The 15706-nt window shown below is 42.0% G+C and overlaps 1 protein-coding gene across 5 annotated transcripts in view; it reads left to right on the forward strand.

Moving 5' to 3' along the window:
- Nucleotides 1-4078: 4078 nt before the first annotated feature.
- Nucleotides 4079-15706, forward strand: part of myo18ab (myosin XVIIIA b) — a 243461-nt gene continuing 231833 nt past the window's right edge. For all 5 annotated transcript variants that reach the window (XM_061827954.1, XM_061827956.1, XM_061827957.1 and 2 more), the window contains exons 1-2: nt 4079-4213; nt 14214-15314. In XM_061827954.1, the coding sequence (XP_061683938.1) occupies nt 14316-15314 (999 nt within the window). In that variant the 5' untranslated portion in view covers nt 4079-4213; nt 14214-14315. The remainder of the gene's footprint in view (nt 4214-14213; nt 15315-15706) is intronic.

The raw sequence follows: 15706 nt of genomic DNA on the forward strand, positions 1-15706 counted from the left end.
AACCTGTAGAGATCCTTTTTTTCTTCTTTCGTATCCAACTTGGTGTACATGTCGTCATATGCCTCTTGTTCAGCCTTCGCCACCTCTACTTTTGCCCTACGTCACATCTCAGTGTATTCCTTCTGCCTCTCTTCAGTCCTATCCATGTCCCAATTCTTCTCCGCTAATCTGTTTTCTTGGATGACTTCCTGTATTTTGGGGTTCCACCACCAAGTCCCCTTCTACCCTTTCCTACCAGAAGGCATCCCAAGTACTCTCCTGCCTCTCTCTCTGAGTACATGGGCAGTAGTATTGCAGTCTTCCGGGAGCTCTTCCTGTCCATCTTGAGCCTGTCTCAACTCTTTCTGAAAGGCCACACAACATTCTTCCTTTTTTAACTTCCACCACCTGACTCTCTGCTGTACCTTTGTCTTCTTAATCTTCCTACCCGCTACCAGAGTCATCCTACACACCACCATCCTATGCTGTCGAGCTACACTCCTGTCCGATCATTTCTTCATCGCCCCTGTTTCCTGAGCCAACATGTCCATTGAAATTTGCACCAATCACAGCTCTCTCTCTCTGGGATGCTGAGGACCACTTTGTCTAGTTCCTTCCAGAATTTCTCTTTCAACTCGAGGTCATATCCTACCTGTGGGGCATAGCTGCTAATCACATTGTACATAATACCCTCAAATTCAAATATCATCCTCATCACTCGATCTGATACTCTTTTCACCTCCAAGGCATTCTTAACTAGCTCTTCTTTTAAAATGACCCCTAGTCCATTTCTCTTCCCATCTACTCTATGATAAAATAATTTAAACCCTGCACCTAAACTTCTAGCCTTACTCCCTTTCTACTTCCTCTTGGATGCACAATATATCAACCTTTGTCCTAATCATCATGTCAACTAACTCCTGAACTTTTCCTGTCATGGTTGCTACAATCAAAGTCCCTACACACAGTTGTAGGGTCTGTGCATGCCTCTTCTTCTTCTGCCGACAAAGCCGCTTTCCTCCTCTTTTTTTGTCTTCGACCTACATTATCTGAATTTCTACCTACGCCTTGCAGATTAACAGTGCTGAGGGCAGGCGTAGTTAGCCCTCAGCACTGTTAATGGAATTCGTATGATGAACACTTACATATATTTGGCACGGTTTTACGCCGGATGCCCTTCCTGCCGCAACCCTCTGCATTTATCTGGGCTTGGGACTGGCCAACAGTAGGACAATATTGTGCTGCTCAACGGGCTGCAGATCGTCAAAAAGAAGAAGCAATCAAATAAACAAAGTCAGCACATAAAAACACAATTCACATCCTACCAAATCAATGTTAAAGTTAAAGTCAGATAAAAGCAATCAAATAAACACAGTCAGCACATAAGGTACACAAATCACATACTGCCTGTGTGGATATATAAAGGATATGGCGATTTAAAGGATATGTGGATGGAAGGGAATCAAACCACAATGGCCCTCACGCTAGTAGTTGAAGGTTGAGTCCACTTTTGATGTTTGGTCCTCATTGTATACTCTACATGGGTAATGTTGTTAACGTGCTAGGCTAACTTAGGCCAAGCAGCTTCAACGCGAACAATACGGCACCAATTTGGGTACTAAGATGTACTAAGGCAAGACTTGTGAAATTTCCTATATGTCCTCATGTCCTCGTCATACAAGTTATGATGTTGATGTCATAATCGCCATATCCCAGAGACCATTCACATTAAAGTGGTTCGTTTGGAGGTTGTTGAACCCTGAGCAGAAACAACCATGATTTACAGAATGTATCTGATGTAAACCCTCGGATGACACATATCTTTCTGTTCGTAAGTGTGAAACTGCTATCAATTTTGAATTGTATTTTTTTTTCGTTTTGTTTTATAAAGGGGAAAATGAGAGGCTCTCTCCTGGTGGAGGGGGGTTGTGGCGTTTATCATAGGGTCAAGTCTAGTCTCAAACTAACCATGACTAAACATCTAAACATGTTTAGAACACGTTTGGACATCTTTCAAAACATGGTGACATCCTTGCAGATTTCCGGTCACAACATTTTCCTCCTTCCGCATTTTGTCCCATATTACTTTTGGTTTCTGGTGAGGCTTACAACAATCACGCAACTTTCCTCAACACATGGTAATATCACTTCCCGTTTTGTATGGTACTTCTGACGATAAATGATAGTCACTTTTGGTTTTCTTTTGAAAACAACAGCAGTCTATATGATAACTGATGCCGCCACTTCCAGGTGACGATGTCACTTCTGCTGATCCATCATTTTGACAGAATGTCTACAGTCTTCTTTTCCTTTCGGCTTGTCCCGTTAGGGGTTGCCACAGCGTGTCATCTCAGATGAACGCATATTAACAGTTTTTACGCCGGATGCGCTTCCTGATACAACGCCTCTGCATTTTAGCCGGGGACAGAAGCTTACTTCACCTGGTATTCCCAGGCAGTCGGGCCAAACCCGCTGAGCTTCCGAGATCTGACGATATCGGGCGTTCTCAGGATAGCATGGCCTAAGCAGAGAAAATGTACAGTATTGCTGTAAATGTTGTTTATCTCAAAGCCAATAATCATCTCAGCCTAACCCTCTGATGCTCTGATATTCCTGTCCAAATGGGCATCCAAAAGTTGGATAAGATAGTGTGTATCGCAGAGCAGCCATTGCTCCATTCTCCAATGGAGTTGGATAAACTGCAATGTAAACAGGCTGTATACCAATGTAGTACAGTGGAATCTGAGGAGGTCATCCTGTGTGCCCCTGATATGCCATAACCCAGATTTACCCATTAAGAATGGCTTTATTATGGACTTTTACTAAGCCTTATCTTCCAGTGTTGATATGTCACAGAAAGAGCCATGGTGGTAAACAAAAGTGAATGGCAAATAGGAAAAAAAAATGTTGTATTAATGTATTAAGTGTTGTTGTTGACATGTGTAAAATGTTAGAGTATTTTCCATGGGCTGCAAAAAGAAAACAAAAAAAAGGAAAAAAGGAAGGCTAGTCGGAGATTACCCCTAGTTGAAACTCACAATTATAATAACAGTACTGTAGCCATTGAGTATCAGACAGATCACAATAATAATAATAATTATTATTATCATCAACATCTTGGCGGCACGGTGGTGGAGCTGGAAAGCGCTGGCCTCACAGTTCTGAGGACCCGGGTTCAATCAGTCCCTCTGTGGAGTTTGCATGTTTTCCCCGTGCCTGCGTGGGTTTTCTCTCCCTCCCTCCCACATCCCAAAAAACACGCAACATTAATTGGACACTCTAAATTGCCCCTGGATGTGATTGCGACTGCGGCTGTTTGTCTCTATGTGCCCTGCGATTGGCTGGCAACCGCTTCAGGGTGTACCCCACCTCCTGCTCGTTGACAGCTGGGATAGGCTCCAGGACTCCCGCGGCCCTTGTGAGGATAAGCTGCTAAAAATGGATGGATGGATGGATACTCACCAATCACGGTGTGCTTCCATCAGATGGTTGTTTCTCTCTGCTGTTCACCAAACATGAGGTTTGTTACATGTTATATATGAGATGCATTGGCCCCGCGTGTGTGGAGTTTGCATGTTCTTCCCGTGCCTGCGTTTCCTCCCACATCCCAAAAACATGCATTCATTGGAGACTCTAAATTCCCCCTAGGTGTGATTGTGAGTGCACTGTCCATGTGCCCTCCGATTGGCTGGCAATCGATTCAGGGTGTATCTTGCCTCCTGCCCAATGACAGCTGGGATAGGCTCCAGCACTCCCACGACACTTGTGAGGATAAGTGGCTCAAAAATGGATGGATGGTATTGTGCTCATTTCAGTAGCCTATAACACTGCTACAGCCGTAACTCATTAAGGTATTCGCAAAAGCCACAGTGGTCCAAGCGTTATTGTGGGACACCTGTTTAAAAAAAAATTGATTTGTGTCACGTTCGCTCATAATTCAAGTATTAAATTTGTAATGTAAACCGTAATACGCTGGAATACTTCACATTTAGTAGTGCACTTTATGTAACAGAGAATGCCAGAACTGCTGTCTACTCATGTTAGGAAATACTTCTACACATCTACGGGTGTTGCCGCCGAATATTGGCCAGCAGGTGTCGTCCGTCGGCCCCTCTAGTCAGTGGACTGGGAACAGCTACAGACGGTCAAACGTTTTAGTTACAAGGCAGAGGCTGCCTTCGGAACTGCACCCTGGAACGTGTTACCAGTGCTGCTCAATTTGCTGAAGTGAACAGTGAGTATATTCCTTTGATTCTGACGAATTGCGTGTACTGTGCAAATATTTGGCTTAGCAGCAGTGTGGTGCCAGGCGGACTGGATCGTATTCACATTTCAATGCGTTCCAGGATGTTCTTTAAAAAAAAAAAAAAAACTAGGACAGAAACTCAGGTTGTGACTAATATCAATTATGTTAGCAGGCTATTGAGTTTATTCCCTGCCTAAAAGTTAAACTTATCCTTGTGGTTTTGACTTGAAGATCTTTTTGGGTTGCGATGACATGGCAAATCACCATTATGTAGCTTCAACAGTCCCTATGCCTATCTAACAGCAGCTCAGCTAGCTAACAAAGCTACACCTAGATACATAGCGCTGTCATTCTTTTTGTTCCATACGTTGCACAATGCACACGGGGGTGACCGAATGTTGCATTCTTGTACAGTACTTGGGTGCTGGGATCCTTTTGCCCGCAGCTCAGTAAGTAGCTAAATAAGCGAGAGCTTAACAAACAGCAGCCGCTGGGTTTAATGACGTGCTTATTAAAGAGAGACTCTTGCCCTAATTGTATTATAGTTTGTTGCCGTGGGTGGAGTAAAGGATTCAAGTACTGTATTTCCACAAAAAGCTCCTTTTCAAGTACTGTATTTCCACAAAAAGCTCCTTTAGGTGTTTCAGTATCATATACACGATAGCACACATTACATTTTTATGGAGAAATATTGTTGAGCAACCATCGATTTAGCGATGAATTAGCAAGGATTAACCACATACTGGGAAGACCAATACTGTCCGCATGCCATGATTAATATTTCTACTTCCGCTCAACTCGAGCGATTGTTTACGTGTCACAAAGGTTGGTATGTGACAGGATGGTTTCGTAGCTAGAAAAACAATCTCAACCGGATTTTTAATTTATGGCGAAACAGAAGTGGAGCCAAGAATGTGCTTTGGTTCAGGAAAGGCTCAACGTAGGGTATTTCCATGGCCACTTACATGTTGAATGGCTTCTTTAATTAAGGAGGTCTGCAGTGTAATCTTGATTCAGTGTTGGACTCAAGCATTTTGTATACAAATATGAATAGTTTTTTATTGTTGTTGATGAGTTGGTAGAGCAGGCCATCCACCTACAAAAGGGTCATCGCTTTGAATCTTGGCTCTAGCTGTCTGCATGTCAGTGTCCTTTGAGCAAGATGATGCATCCGAATCTGCCCCCAGTCGGCCTGGGAGCAGCCATCAATTCTTGTGTGAACATAAGGCTGTGTAAAGTGCTATGATGGTGTAGGTAAAGGGCTAAAACCAGTACAGTGGGGTCGAGAAGTGTTTCCCTGCTTCCTGATTTTTTTTTTTTATTGTTTGCTTTTATGAAGGTTGTTATTATTAAGGGAGGAGAAAAATACAAATCTTCATGGCTGTGTGAAAAAAATCATTGCCCCACCCAAATCCAATAAGTTATTAGGCCACACTTGACAGCAATAACTGCAATCAAGTATTTGTAATAACTTGCATTGAATCTCTTAGAGGCTGTAGGACAGTGGTCTCAAACTGGGGGCCTGCGAGATGAAATTTTGTGGCCCTCACCTGAAAATGAAAGTTTTTGTAATGTTTCCCTCAAGGTTTATATGACTGGCTCTTTTGCAGTGTTGTGGGTGGAGCTCATGAATGACTGGGATATATGGCTCTTGGGGGCGTGACATTGGTATTGATACAAGCAGAGAAACATTTTTCAATGAATGGAAATTACAGCAGCATTGCCATTGAGCGTTTTATTAGTGGTTTTGCACACAAGTTGTCTAAATCAGTGTCCCTGATTATCATATTTTCTGTAAAAAAAATAAAATAAAAGAGATGTTTGAGAAGATTGGATTTTTTAAGTTTCTTATTTAAATAGCGTGCGTGTCCATAACCAGGATAAGTGGTGTTGACAATTAATGAATGGAAGGAAGGATATTTAGATGTGGACTTCCTGCTGTGTTTTTATTATTGTTATGCTGAATAACCCAACTTCATTTCAGCTTGTGGTCCCGAACAGATGCCTGAACATTGTCTTTCAGGATTTTTGGGTAAAGAGTTAAATTCTAGGTTGCATTTTTTTTCACAGCACACTGCCCATGTCTTTGCAACAAAATAGCTCCAGACAATCACACTACCACCACCATATTTTACTGTTGGTGTGATCTTCTTTTTCTGAATTGCAGTGTTATTTTCAGTTGAGATGTAATGTGTAGGCTTTACATGATCAGAATTTTTGGGGCCAATCAACGATCAGCAGGTTTAAAAAAACGATAACCAATCAGCAATCCGATCACAAGATTGAGCAATGTGTCTATTTAAATGACATGTTTACTGTATGTACGTGTGTACTTAATTCCATCCATCCATTTTCTGAGCCGCTTATCCTCATGAGGGTCGCGGGAGTGCTGCAGCCCATCCCAGCTGTCATCGGGCCGAAGGCAGTGTACACTACGTAGTGGTTGCCAACCAATCGTAGAGCAGATGGCGACAGACAACAGTCGCGCTCACAATCACACATGTAGGGGCAATTTAGAGTCTCCAATGCAATGCATGTTTTTGGGATGTGGGAGGAAACCGGAGTTCCCGGAGAAAACTCCTGCAGGCATTGGGAGAACATGCAAACTCCACCCAGGCGGGGTGTACTTAATTGGTGTTTTAAAACATTTCTGATACCTCGCTCAGGAGTTCGGTATCAAATTTTAATAGGTTCGTCGGAGATAGGCAGTCAGAAATGAAGACAAGACACACTTCTGGCTACCAACAATTGGCACTTTATTGGTCCCACACAGAAATGGTAACACAAGCACAAGCACAAATCACGTGGTATGAAGCTAAGTAATATCCAACCAGCTCTTAGAAGAATATACAGCTCTTACCGTGCGCCAATAGGAGGGAGAGCCAACACTCCAGGTAGAGCAGCTTCAATACCGGCTGGGCGTCCGTACGCAACCCGCAGCAGACTCTACCGAGAGTATCTAAAGTTCTCCTTTTATACTCTAAGCGTGTGCGGAAGGAGGGGTGAGTGGCCAATTCATCCCGCCTGACGCCACACTATTCTTTGTTACCAACAGATGGCGTTGCACGACATCATATAACACAAAAACATCTTTTTATGACATTGCTGGTTATCCAAACATCCTTTTATGACATTGCTGGTTATTCAAAACTATTGCGATCGTCTTTTAGGTTATACAAAGCTATTGCGAAACATATACGAAGCTATTGCGAAACATATACGAAGCTATTGCGAAACATCTTTTAATTATGGAAAAACAACACAATAAAATTATTCTTACTTCAATTGGTCAAGTAATATATACTTACAATAAATAATGTCTCTTTGTTCATCTATTTATGCCAATGAGGTATAGGGACTGACAGAACAAATAAATGGTCTTCTATTAGATGGCAGTAATGTATGTACTTTTGGTGACATTTTTGTTTGTTGATGTGCCGTGAGATTTTCCAGTTGCAAAGTATATTCCTTGGCTCCATAAAGATTGGAAATCATTGCTCTCGTCAGATCAAACCAATATTCCAACAGACACAATAATGGTTGGTAACTTACTTTAATGAAATAACTATTTTAATTAAATTACTTCACCCACACCAAAACTTTAGAACATGATTCAACAGAACAGCAGCATATTTACGCACATTTTATAACATTTTGTTACCTGCTTGTGAGGCGTATTACAAGTCTGTGACCATACTGTAATTTCTCCAGTATAATGCATCTTGAAGTATAATGCGCACCCCCAAAGTTCACCTAACAAAAAAATCAGGAAAACCCTTTTACCAATGTACAATGCGCACCACCAATTTGCCCCTACCCATATGCTCAGAATTTTAGGAATGATCTGTATTTATATTTTGTTAGGGTTGTACTTGTATTGTTTTTCAAAAAACTTTTCTGTGCAACAATCATTCATATTAATCACTGTGCATGTGATGATGTAGCGGTAATATAATCTTGGGACAGGCCACAGGACATGCTTGTCCTGGTCCCTGTAATTGTCAGAACAGAAACAACCCAACCCAACCCAACCCAACCCAACCCAACCCAACCCAACCCCACCAACCAACCAACCAACATCCTTCCATTCATTAATTGTCAACACCACTTATCCTGTTTTTTAACATAAACAGTTTTTTGCATTAAATATTTGTGCATAGTGCAGTGTATCAACTAGATTACACATCCTTGGCCAAGCCTTCAAAAGAAGAATCTGACTCCTCTCCAATCCGAAAAAGATCCATAGTACCTACCTTTGGTGAATCGCTGTGGAACTCATCGTTGATGACTTGGTACAGTACCAGTGCCTCTTGCATTGCATCATGAACATCCCATTTTCCTCCCACCGCATGTCATCCTCTGTGCCATCCATACCATTTGTGAGGTAACATGTTTTGAATCCCAAGAGGTTTGGTTAAGCAGCACAGCGTCTCTCCCTCTATTCCGCTACAATCTGTAGCAGCTTTCACTATGGCGTCAGGTGGCTGTCAAAACAGCGTGACCTCAAACTACGTAGAAACGAGTGTAATTGGCACACTTAAAAAAAAAAAAAAGTGAACATTTGAATTGTGTGCGCGCTCCCGTTTTTTTTATGTGCCCATGACACTCGTACTACGTAGTTTGAGCTCACGTTGTTTTGATACCCACCTGAAGTCATTGACCCATCGTAGTTTCGGACTGCCACGCTACAGGTTTGCGTCGTCATCGGCACGAGTGATGACACATTTCTTTTAAAAGCAGCTGCACAACTAGCCATTGTAGATGACATTTTTTGTCTTAGTTTAAGTTAAAACAAACTCATGGGAAGTAGTTTCTGAACTTTAGTGCAGTAGCAACAAGCATGCTACGCTAACAATTGTAAATTGCAAGCTCCCCGGGGAGCTCAGGGAGCACAGGTTGTCCTCAGAACTGTGAGCTCAGGTTGGGGGCACACATGAGCGAAATATATATAAATGTGTAACATAAGACATTGAATATCATATTGAAATGTATACATTATGTATACAGTTTTTACCATTCTATGTACCTGTATACAACTATACAATGTGATTGTATTTTTTATTTTTCATCCATACCTAAATACAATGCACTCTTATTAACTTTTTGAAAATATTTTTGTAATTTGCACATTATTTTCGAGAAATTATGGTACCTCAAACAAGCCTTGAATGAAAGTCCTCTCGTGAGCACCGTTGACCACCAGCACATGTTTTTCCCCCATTTTGTCCTTATAATACAGTTCGCGCGATCCACTCTTGTTGACGTTGACATGGTAACGAGTGTATTTGAGTTGACAAAATAAAGCCCAGTGATCGTAAAAATCAGTTTTTTTATCCAGTAATCTGACTTAGTGCAATGCAGCCCCATGGGGGCACAAGCCAGTGCAATCTGTTGGGTGGTCCCAAGCCCAGATAAATGTAGAGGGTTTTTTCAGGAAGGGTATCCGGCGTAAAACTTTGCCAAACAAATATGAGCGTTCATCAAAAGAATCCCCTACCAGATCGGCCGTGGCCTGGGTTAACAACACCCACCCCTGGCACCGTTAACCTGCAGGGTGTCAGTGAAATTCAGCTACTGTGGGTTGAAGACAAAAATAATGAGAAAAGCGATTCGTCGTCAGAAGAAGAAGAAGAATGCGCAGAGCCTACAACTCAGTGTAAGGAGTTTGAATGTCGGGACTATGACAGGAAAAGCTCAGGAGTTATTTGACATGATGATTAGGAAAAAGGTTGCTATATTGTGCATCCAAGAGGGCAGGTGGAAAGGTAGTAAGGCTAGAAGTTTAAGGGCAGGGTTTAAGTTATTTTATCATGGAGTAGATGGGAAGAGAAATTGAGTACGAGTTATTTTAAAGGAAGAGCTGGCTAAGAATGTCTTGGAGGTGAAAAGAGTATAATTTGAAATTGAGGGTGTTATGTATACTGTGACTATGAACTTTGACTATCAGCTTTGCCCTGATATTATGATTTCCCTGTATTTACACTGTTAGAAGTAACAAGAGTATAACCTGTAAGTGCAGTAGCCCATTTGATATAAATTTCACTCAGTTCACATTTTTATGTCTGAAGTTTGGCAAATTTTTTTTTTTTTTTTTTGGACTCATATCTTAAGTTTTCAAAATATTATGATTGCCCTGTATTTACACTGTTAGAAGTAACCAGAGCTCACCATTTAACAATGTGTTTTATAAAAAATTTTCATGCCCAAAGGGGGGTGCCCCTCGTCCCCCCCAATGCAGACATTTTCAGTGTTTTCCCAAATTGTTCATTCTCATCCCTGATAAAGTTACGGGTGTGATTAGGGATGGACTCTCAAGACCTTGAAATAACTTACTGAGTTGTTATACCCGAGTATGTACAGTGAAGAAAATAAGTACTGCTATATTGAAAGTTCTCCCACTTAAAAATCAGTAAGACTCAAACTTGTAACATGGCCAAGACCAAAGAGCTGTCCAAAGACACCGGAGACAAAATTGTACAACTCCACATGGCTGGAAAGGGCTACGGAGAAATTGCCAAGCAGCTTGGTGAAAAAAGCTCCAATGTTGGAGCAATCAGTAGAAAATGGATGAAGCTAAACGTGATGGTCAATCTCAATCGGAGTCGACCCCATGCAAGATATCACCTCGTGGGGTCTCAATGATCCTCAGAAAGGTGAGGAATCAGCCCAGGACTAGACGACAGGACTTGGTCAATGACCTAAAAAGAGCTTGGACCACCGTTTCCAAGGTGACTCTTGGTAATACACTCAGATATCATGGTTTGAAATCATGCATGGCACGAAAGGTTCCCCTGCTTAAACCAGCACATGTCAAGGCCCGTCTTAAGTCTGTCAATGACCATTTGGGTGATACCTAGTTGTCAGGTTTACCAATTAGACATTCATTGAACACCACAAAAAGGAAGCAAAGACACCAGTTCAAGTTTGACAGCTCGCAAGGAGACAGGAGAGGAACTGTCTTGTACAATTCACCACTGCACTTTGTGATTAGCTGGGACAAAACCTCTTTCCTTCAGTCAGAGTCGTGGCTGGGTCTTTCAACATGACAATGACCCAAAGCACACAGCTAAGAAAACCAAGGAATGGCTCTGTAAGAAGCATATCAAGGTTCTGGCGTGGCCTTGCCAGTCTCCAGACCTAAACCCTATATTAAATCTTTGGAGGAAGCTCAAACTTCATGTTTCTCAGCGATAGCCCAGAAACCTGTCTGATCAAGAGAAGATCTGTGTGGAGGTGTGGGCCGAAATCCCTCCTGCAGTGTGTGCAAAGCTGGTGAACAACTGCAGGAAACGTTTGACCTCTGTAATTGCAAACAAAGGCTACTGTACCAAATATTAACATTGGTTTTCTCAGGTGTTCTAATACTTATTGGCAGTGTCACACGAATCGTTAAAAAAAATCATACATTGTGATTTCTGGATTTTTCTTTTTAGATTTTCTCTCTCACAGTGGACATGCACCAACGATGAAAATTTCAGACTCTCCATGATTTCTAATTGGGAGAACTTGCAATATAGAAAGGTGTTCAAATACTTATTTTCTTCACTGTAGTTGTTACCTCATACCATAATCATAATTTATTGATACTGCACAGACTGAGACAGACATTTTTAAAGAGGTCAATCGACATTCAATTTTAAAACTAAATATTCATATAATCAAATCATTTAATTTCCTCATGATGTATTGTTAGAATTCCATGTAATTTATGGTGCTATCTATTGTCAATCCATTGATGAAAGCTACCAGTAGATTATCTATTCTTTCCTAAAGCATGGAGAGGGGAACAGTTTTCAACTTCAAGATAATGGTACCACAGGGGAAAATGATATGGAGAGTCTAACATGAGAACTTAGATCAAGTCAAAGTAAATCACAATCTCATATTTATTATAGTGAGATACTGAAACATTAGTTGTGTTATATCCCAGAAATTTCTTCGATGTAACTCAAGGGTGACCAATTTTTTTTTAACCCACAAGATGTACTTTTCAAGAAACCACCCTCTTGCAATCAACCAGGGAGTGGTTGGTGGTGTGGTGTGCACACGTACATCGCTGCGACTGCCGGAAATAGGAGGCCGGATTGCTAGAACGCGGCTTTATGTGGATGCGCTCCACGTATTGGCCACACCTGAATCAAGTGACGAGGTGGACAGTAGTCTTTTTGGGGGGGACGGGCACGCTGTCACATGAGCAACCAAAACTGCCTCACGATCAAAGCACTGAGCACCCCTGGTGTAACTGAGTTTCCTTTGCCATGGCTCATTATGTTGATGACTTTTGACGTAAATGCGCTTTCAGTACGTGAAGCAGCTCGGAACATGTGCTTTTGGCATCACTTCTGTACATGCTCAGTACTGTTAACTTCCATTTCCTGTTTCCGGGTGAATACTGATTCTTTAGGAGCAGGCTTGTTTAGTTAACGTTTATGAAATCATCCACGAGCACACCCACAACTTTATCTGTGACCATGACTCACCACACCCGTGCATTTTTCAAATGTGACTGATCGATATAAATTTCGATATGACATTTGATGTCTCATGTTACAGATTTATATATATTATGGTAATGTGTGCCACCAACCTGAACTCTGAACTCTGACCTCCTGCGGAAGAGAGGGGAGCTTGCCATTTTAGGATCGTTAGCGCAGCATCTTCATTGCTACTGCACCAAACATCAGAAACGACTGCCCCTGAACTTGTTTTAACTTAAACAAAGACAAAAAAAAAATGTCTACAAAAGCTAGTTGTGCAGCCGCTTTTAAAAGAAATGTGTCATCACTCCGGCCGATGACGCGGCCAAACCGGATTAACGTGAGCTGAAATTATGTAGTAATTTCATGAAAAAAAAAAATGGATAACGCACACAATTGAAATGCTCACTGTTTTTAAAAGTGCCCATAACCCTGATTTCTATGTAGTTTGAGCTTTCGTTTTGATGCCGACCTGACGCTATGAAGAGCTGCTACAGATTGTAGCCGAACGGGGACAAGAGGCAGCACTGTGGACCTTCCCATCAAAGCGCTGACAATAATGAGTAATAAAGGGAACCAAGACTCTTGGGATTAAAAAAAAAATCCTCTCACAAATGCCATGGATGGCACAGAGGATGACATGCTGTGGGAGGAAGATGGGATCACTCTTCATGATGCAAAGAAGGGGGCACCAGATCCGGATCAATTCATCATTGATGAGTTTGACAGTGATGGACCAAAGGTAGCTAGAATGGATGTTTTTCAGATTGGAGATGAGTCAGATGCTTCTTTTGAAGTCTTGGCCAAGGATGTGTAATATAGTAGATAAATTGCACGAAGCACAAACGTTTTATGCACAAATATTTAATGCAAAAAATGTTTTTGTTAGTGTAGAATAGTTTATTGATTTAAGACTGTAATGTGTTATCAACAGTATTGATAAAATGTTATACCATCGTTGAGCATTTATTTGAGTTGATTGAGGGATTATTTTCTGACAATTGCAGGGACCAGGACAACGTGTCACACCTTGAACTAGTTGCCAGCCAATTTCAGGGCACATGGAGACAGACAAAAGTCGCACTCAGAATCACACCTCAGGGCAATTTAGAGTGTCCAATTAATGTTGCATGTTTTTGGGATGTGGGAGGAAAACAGACTGCGTGGAGAAAACCCACGCAGGCATGTGGAGAACATGCAAATTCCACACAGGCGGGCCCAGGATTGTACCCTTGACCTCAGAACTGTGAGGCCAACGCTTTACAGCTGTGCAATCTTGCTACCTTTAGATGTATGTATGAGACATTACTGGTTTTACTCAGAGTCAGCGTATACCCAACTGAAACAAAAACCATGACCAAAAATTGTGATATTACTGAACTGTGTATATTAGCCCACCCCTGGTGTACAGTATCATAACTGATTGCTTAACCATTTATATAATTTCACATTGACAATGTTTTGTTCTGTGATTGACAATTTGATAATTGACAATTTCTGTTTTTCTTCAGGGTATTTCTCTCAGCGGAGTATAGGTACCTGGTATTGGTCTTCGCTCTCAAAAAAGAAAATAGAGCCACTTAGGTGGAGAACTTTGTATAAAATTCATCAATATGTTCAATCTGATGAAAAAAGATAAGGAGAGGGACTCTGGAAGAAAGGAAAAGAAAGATAAGAAGGAGAGGATGTCTGCTGCAGAGCTTCGAAGTCTGGAGGAGATGAGCATGCGGCGAGGTTTTTTCAACCTGAAAAGAGAGGCAAAGCGTGACTCCAAGAACAAACTGGAGATCTCCAACCCAATTCCGATCAAAGTGGCTAACAGCTCAGAGCTCACTCTGACTGACATTGAATCAGACTGCTTGAGCAACAGAAGCAGTATGGTTCTGGATGAGCAGTTGAGCACTGCTAGCTCAAATGATGACCTGAAGGGTGATGGCGGGGGACAGGATCATCACAACTCTGTACGAGATCGTGTAGCTCACTTTGGCTCACTGGCTAAGCAGAATTCTTCTCAGATGGGTCAAATGATGAAACGCTTTTCCTTTTCCCAAAGAAGCAGAGAAGAAAGCTCCTCTGAAGTCTCCACACCTTCAGGCCAGAACTCTGATTCTCTACAAGGGGAGAGTATCCTCTTCAACATGCTGCGCAAACATAACCTCAACCAACAGACAGCAAAACCTACCGTCAGTCAGTTTTCCATCCCTGAATTGGTTGACAAAACTTTCCCTGTGCAACTACAGCTGCCAGCTGTTGTTGCACCGAGTGCACCCGAGATACGTGAGCTGGTACTTCAACGTCGTAACACAGGAGATTTTGGATTTTCTTTGCGTCGCACTACCATGCTAGATCGCAGTCCAGACGGAGGAGTCTACAGGCGGGTTGTTCACTTTGCTGAGCCTGGTGCAGGTACAAAGGATCTGGTGCTTGGTCTGGTGCCAGGAGACAGACTGGTGGAGATAAATGGGCGCAATGTAGAGAACAAGAGCCGGGATGAGATAGTTGAGATGATCCGCCAGTCGGGTGACACTGTGCGATTGAAAGTGCAGCCAATCCTGGAGCTGAGTGAGCTGAGTTGCTGCTGGCTGAGGAACACAGAGGAACTTCGAAGGGAGGTCAGACGTGAGCTGCACTCTTAATTTTACATCACAAATAACCTATGTTTGGGCTCTGTGTTGATGACAGTTTTGTCTCATAATGCGATATATTCTGGAGGCATCAGATACTCTGTATATCAGAGGAGGATTTTGGCCTTTTTATCCAGTGGTTTAATACATAACTAAGTCCAATTGAGTCCCTGGAATGTCTGTCTGCAGGAGTCAGAGAATCTTCTGTTTACTTTTTTCCCTCTTACAAAAAGCGGTTTAGATACCAAATATAGGGTGTTCTGGAAGACACTTTATAGTTCCCATTTTCTATTTTTTTTTTGCGGTATCATCTGGGAAGAAGGGAGGCCATGGGTATTTGCCAGCTTAGGTGTTGCAGGTTTTGTAATTCCTAACGTATT

Source organism: Syngnathoides biaculeatus, chromosome 8, assembly GCF_019802595.1.
Source record: "Syngnathoides biaculeatus isolate LvHL_M chromosome 8, ASM1980259v1, whole genome shotgun sequence".
NCBI lineage: Eukaryota > Metazoa > Chordata > Actinopteri > Syngnathiformes > Syngnathidae > Syngnathoides > Syngnathoides biaculeatus.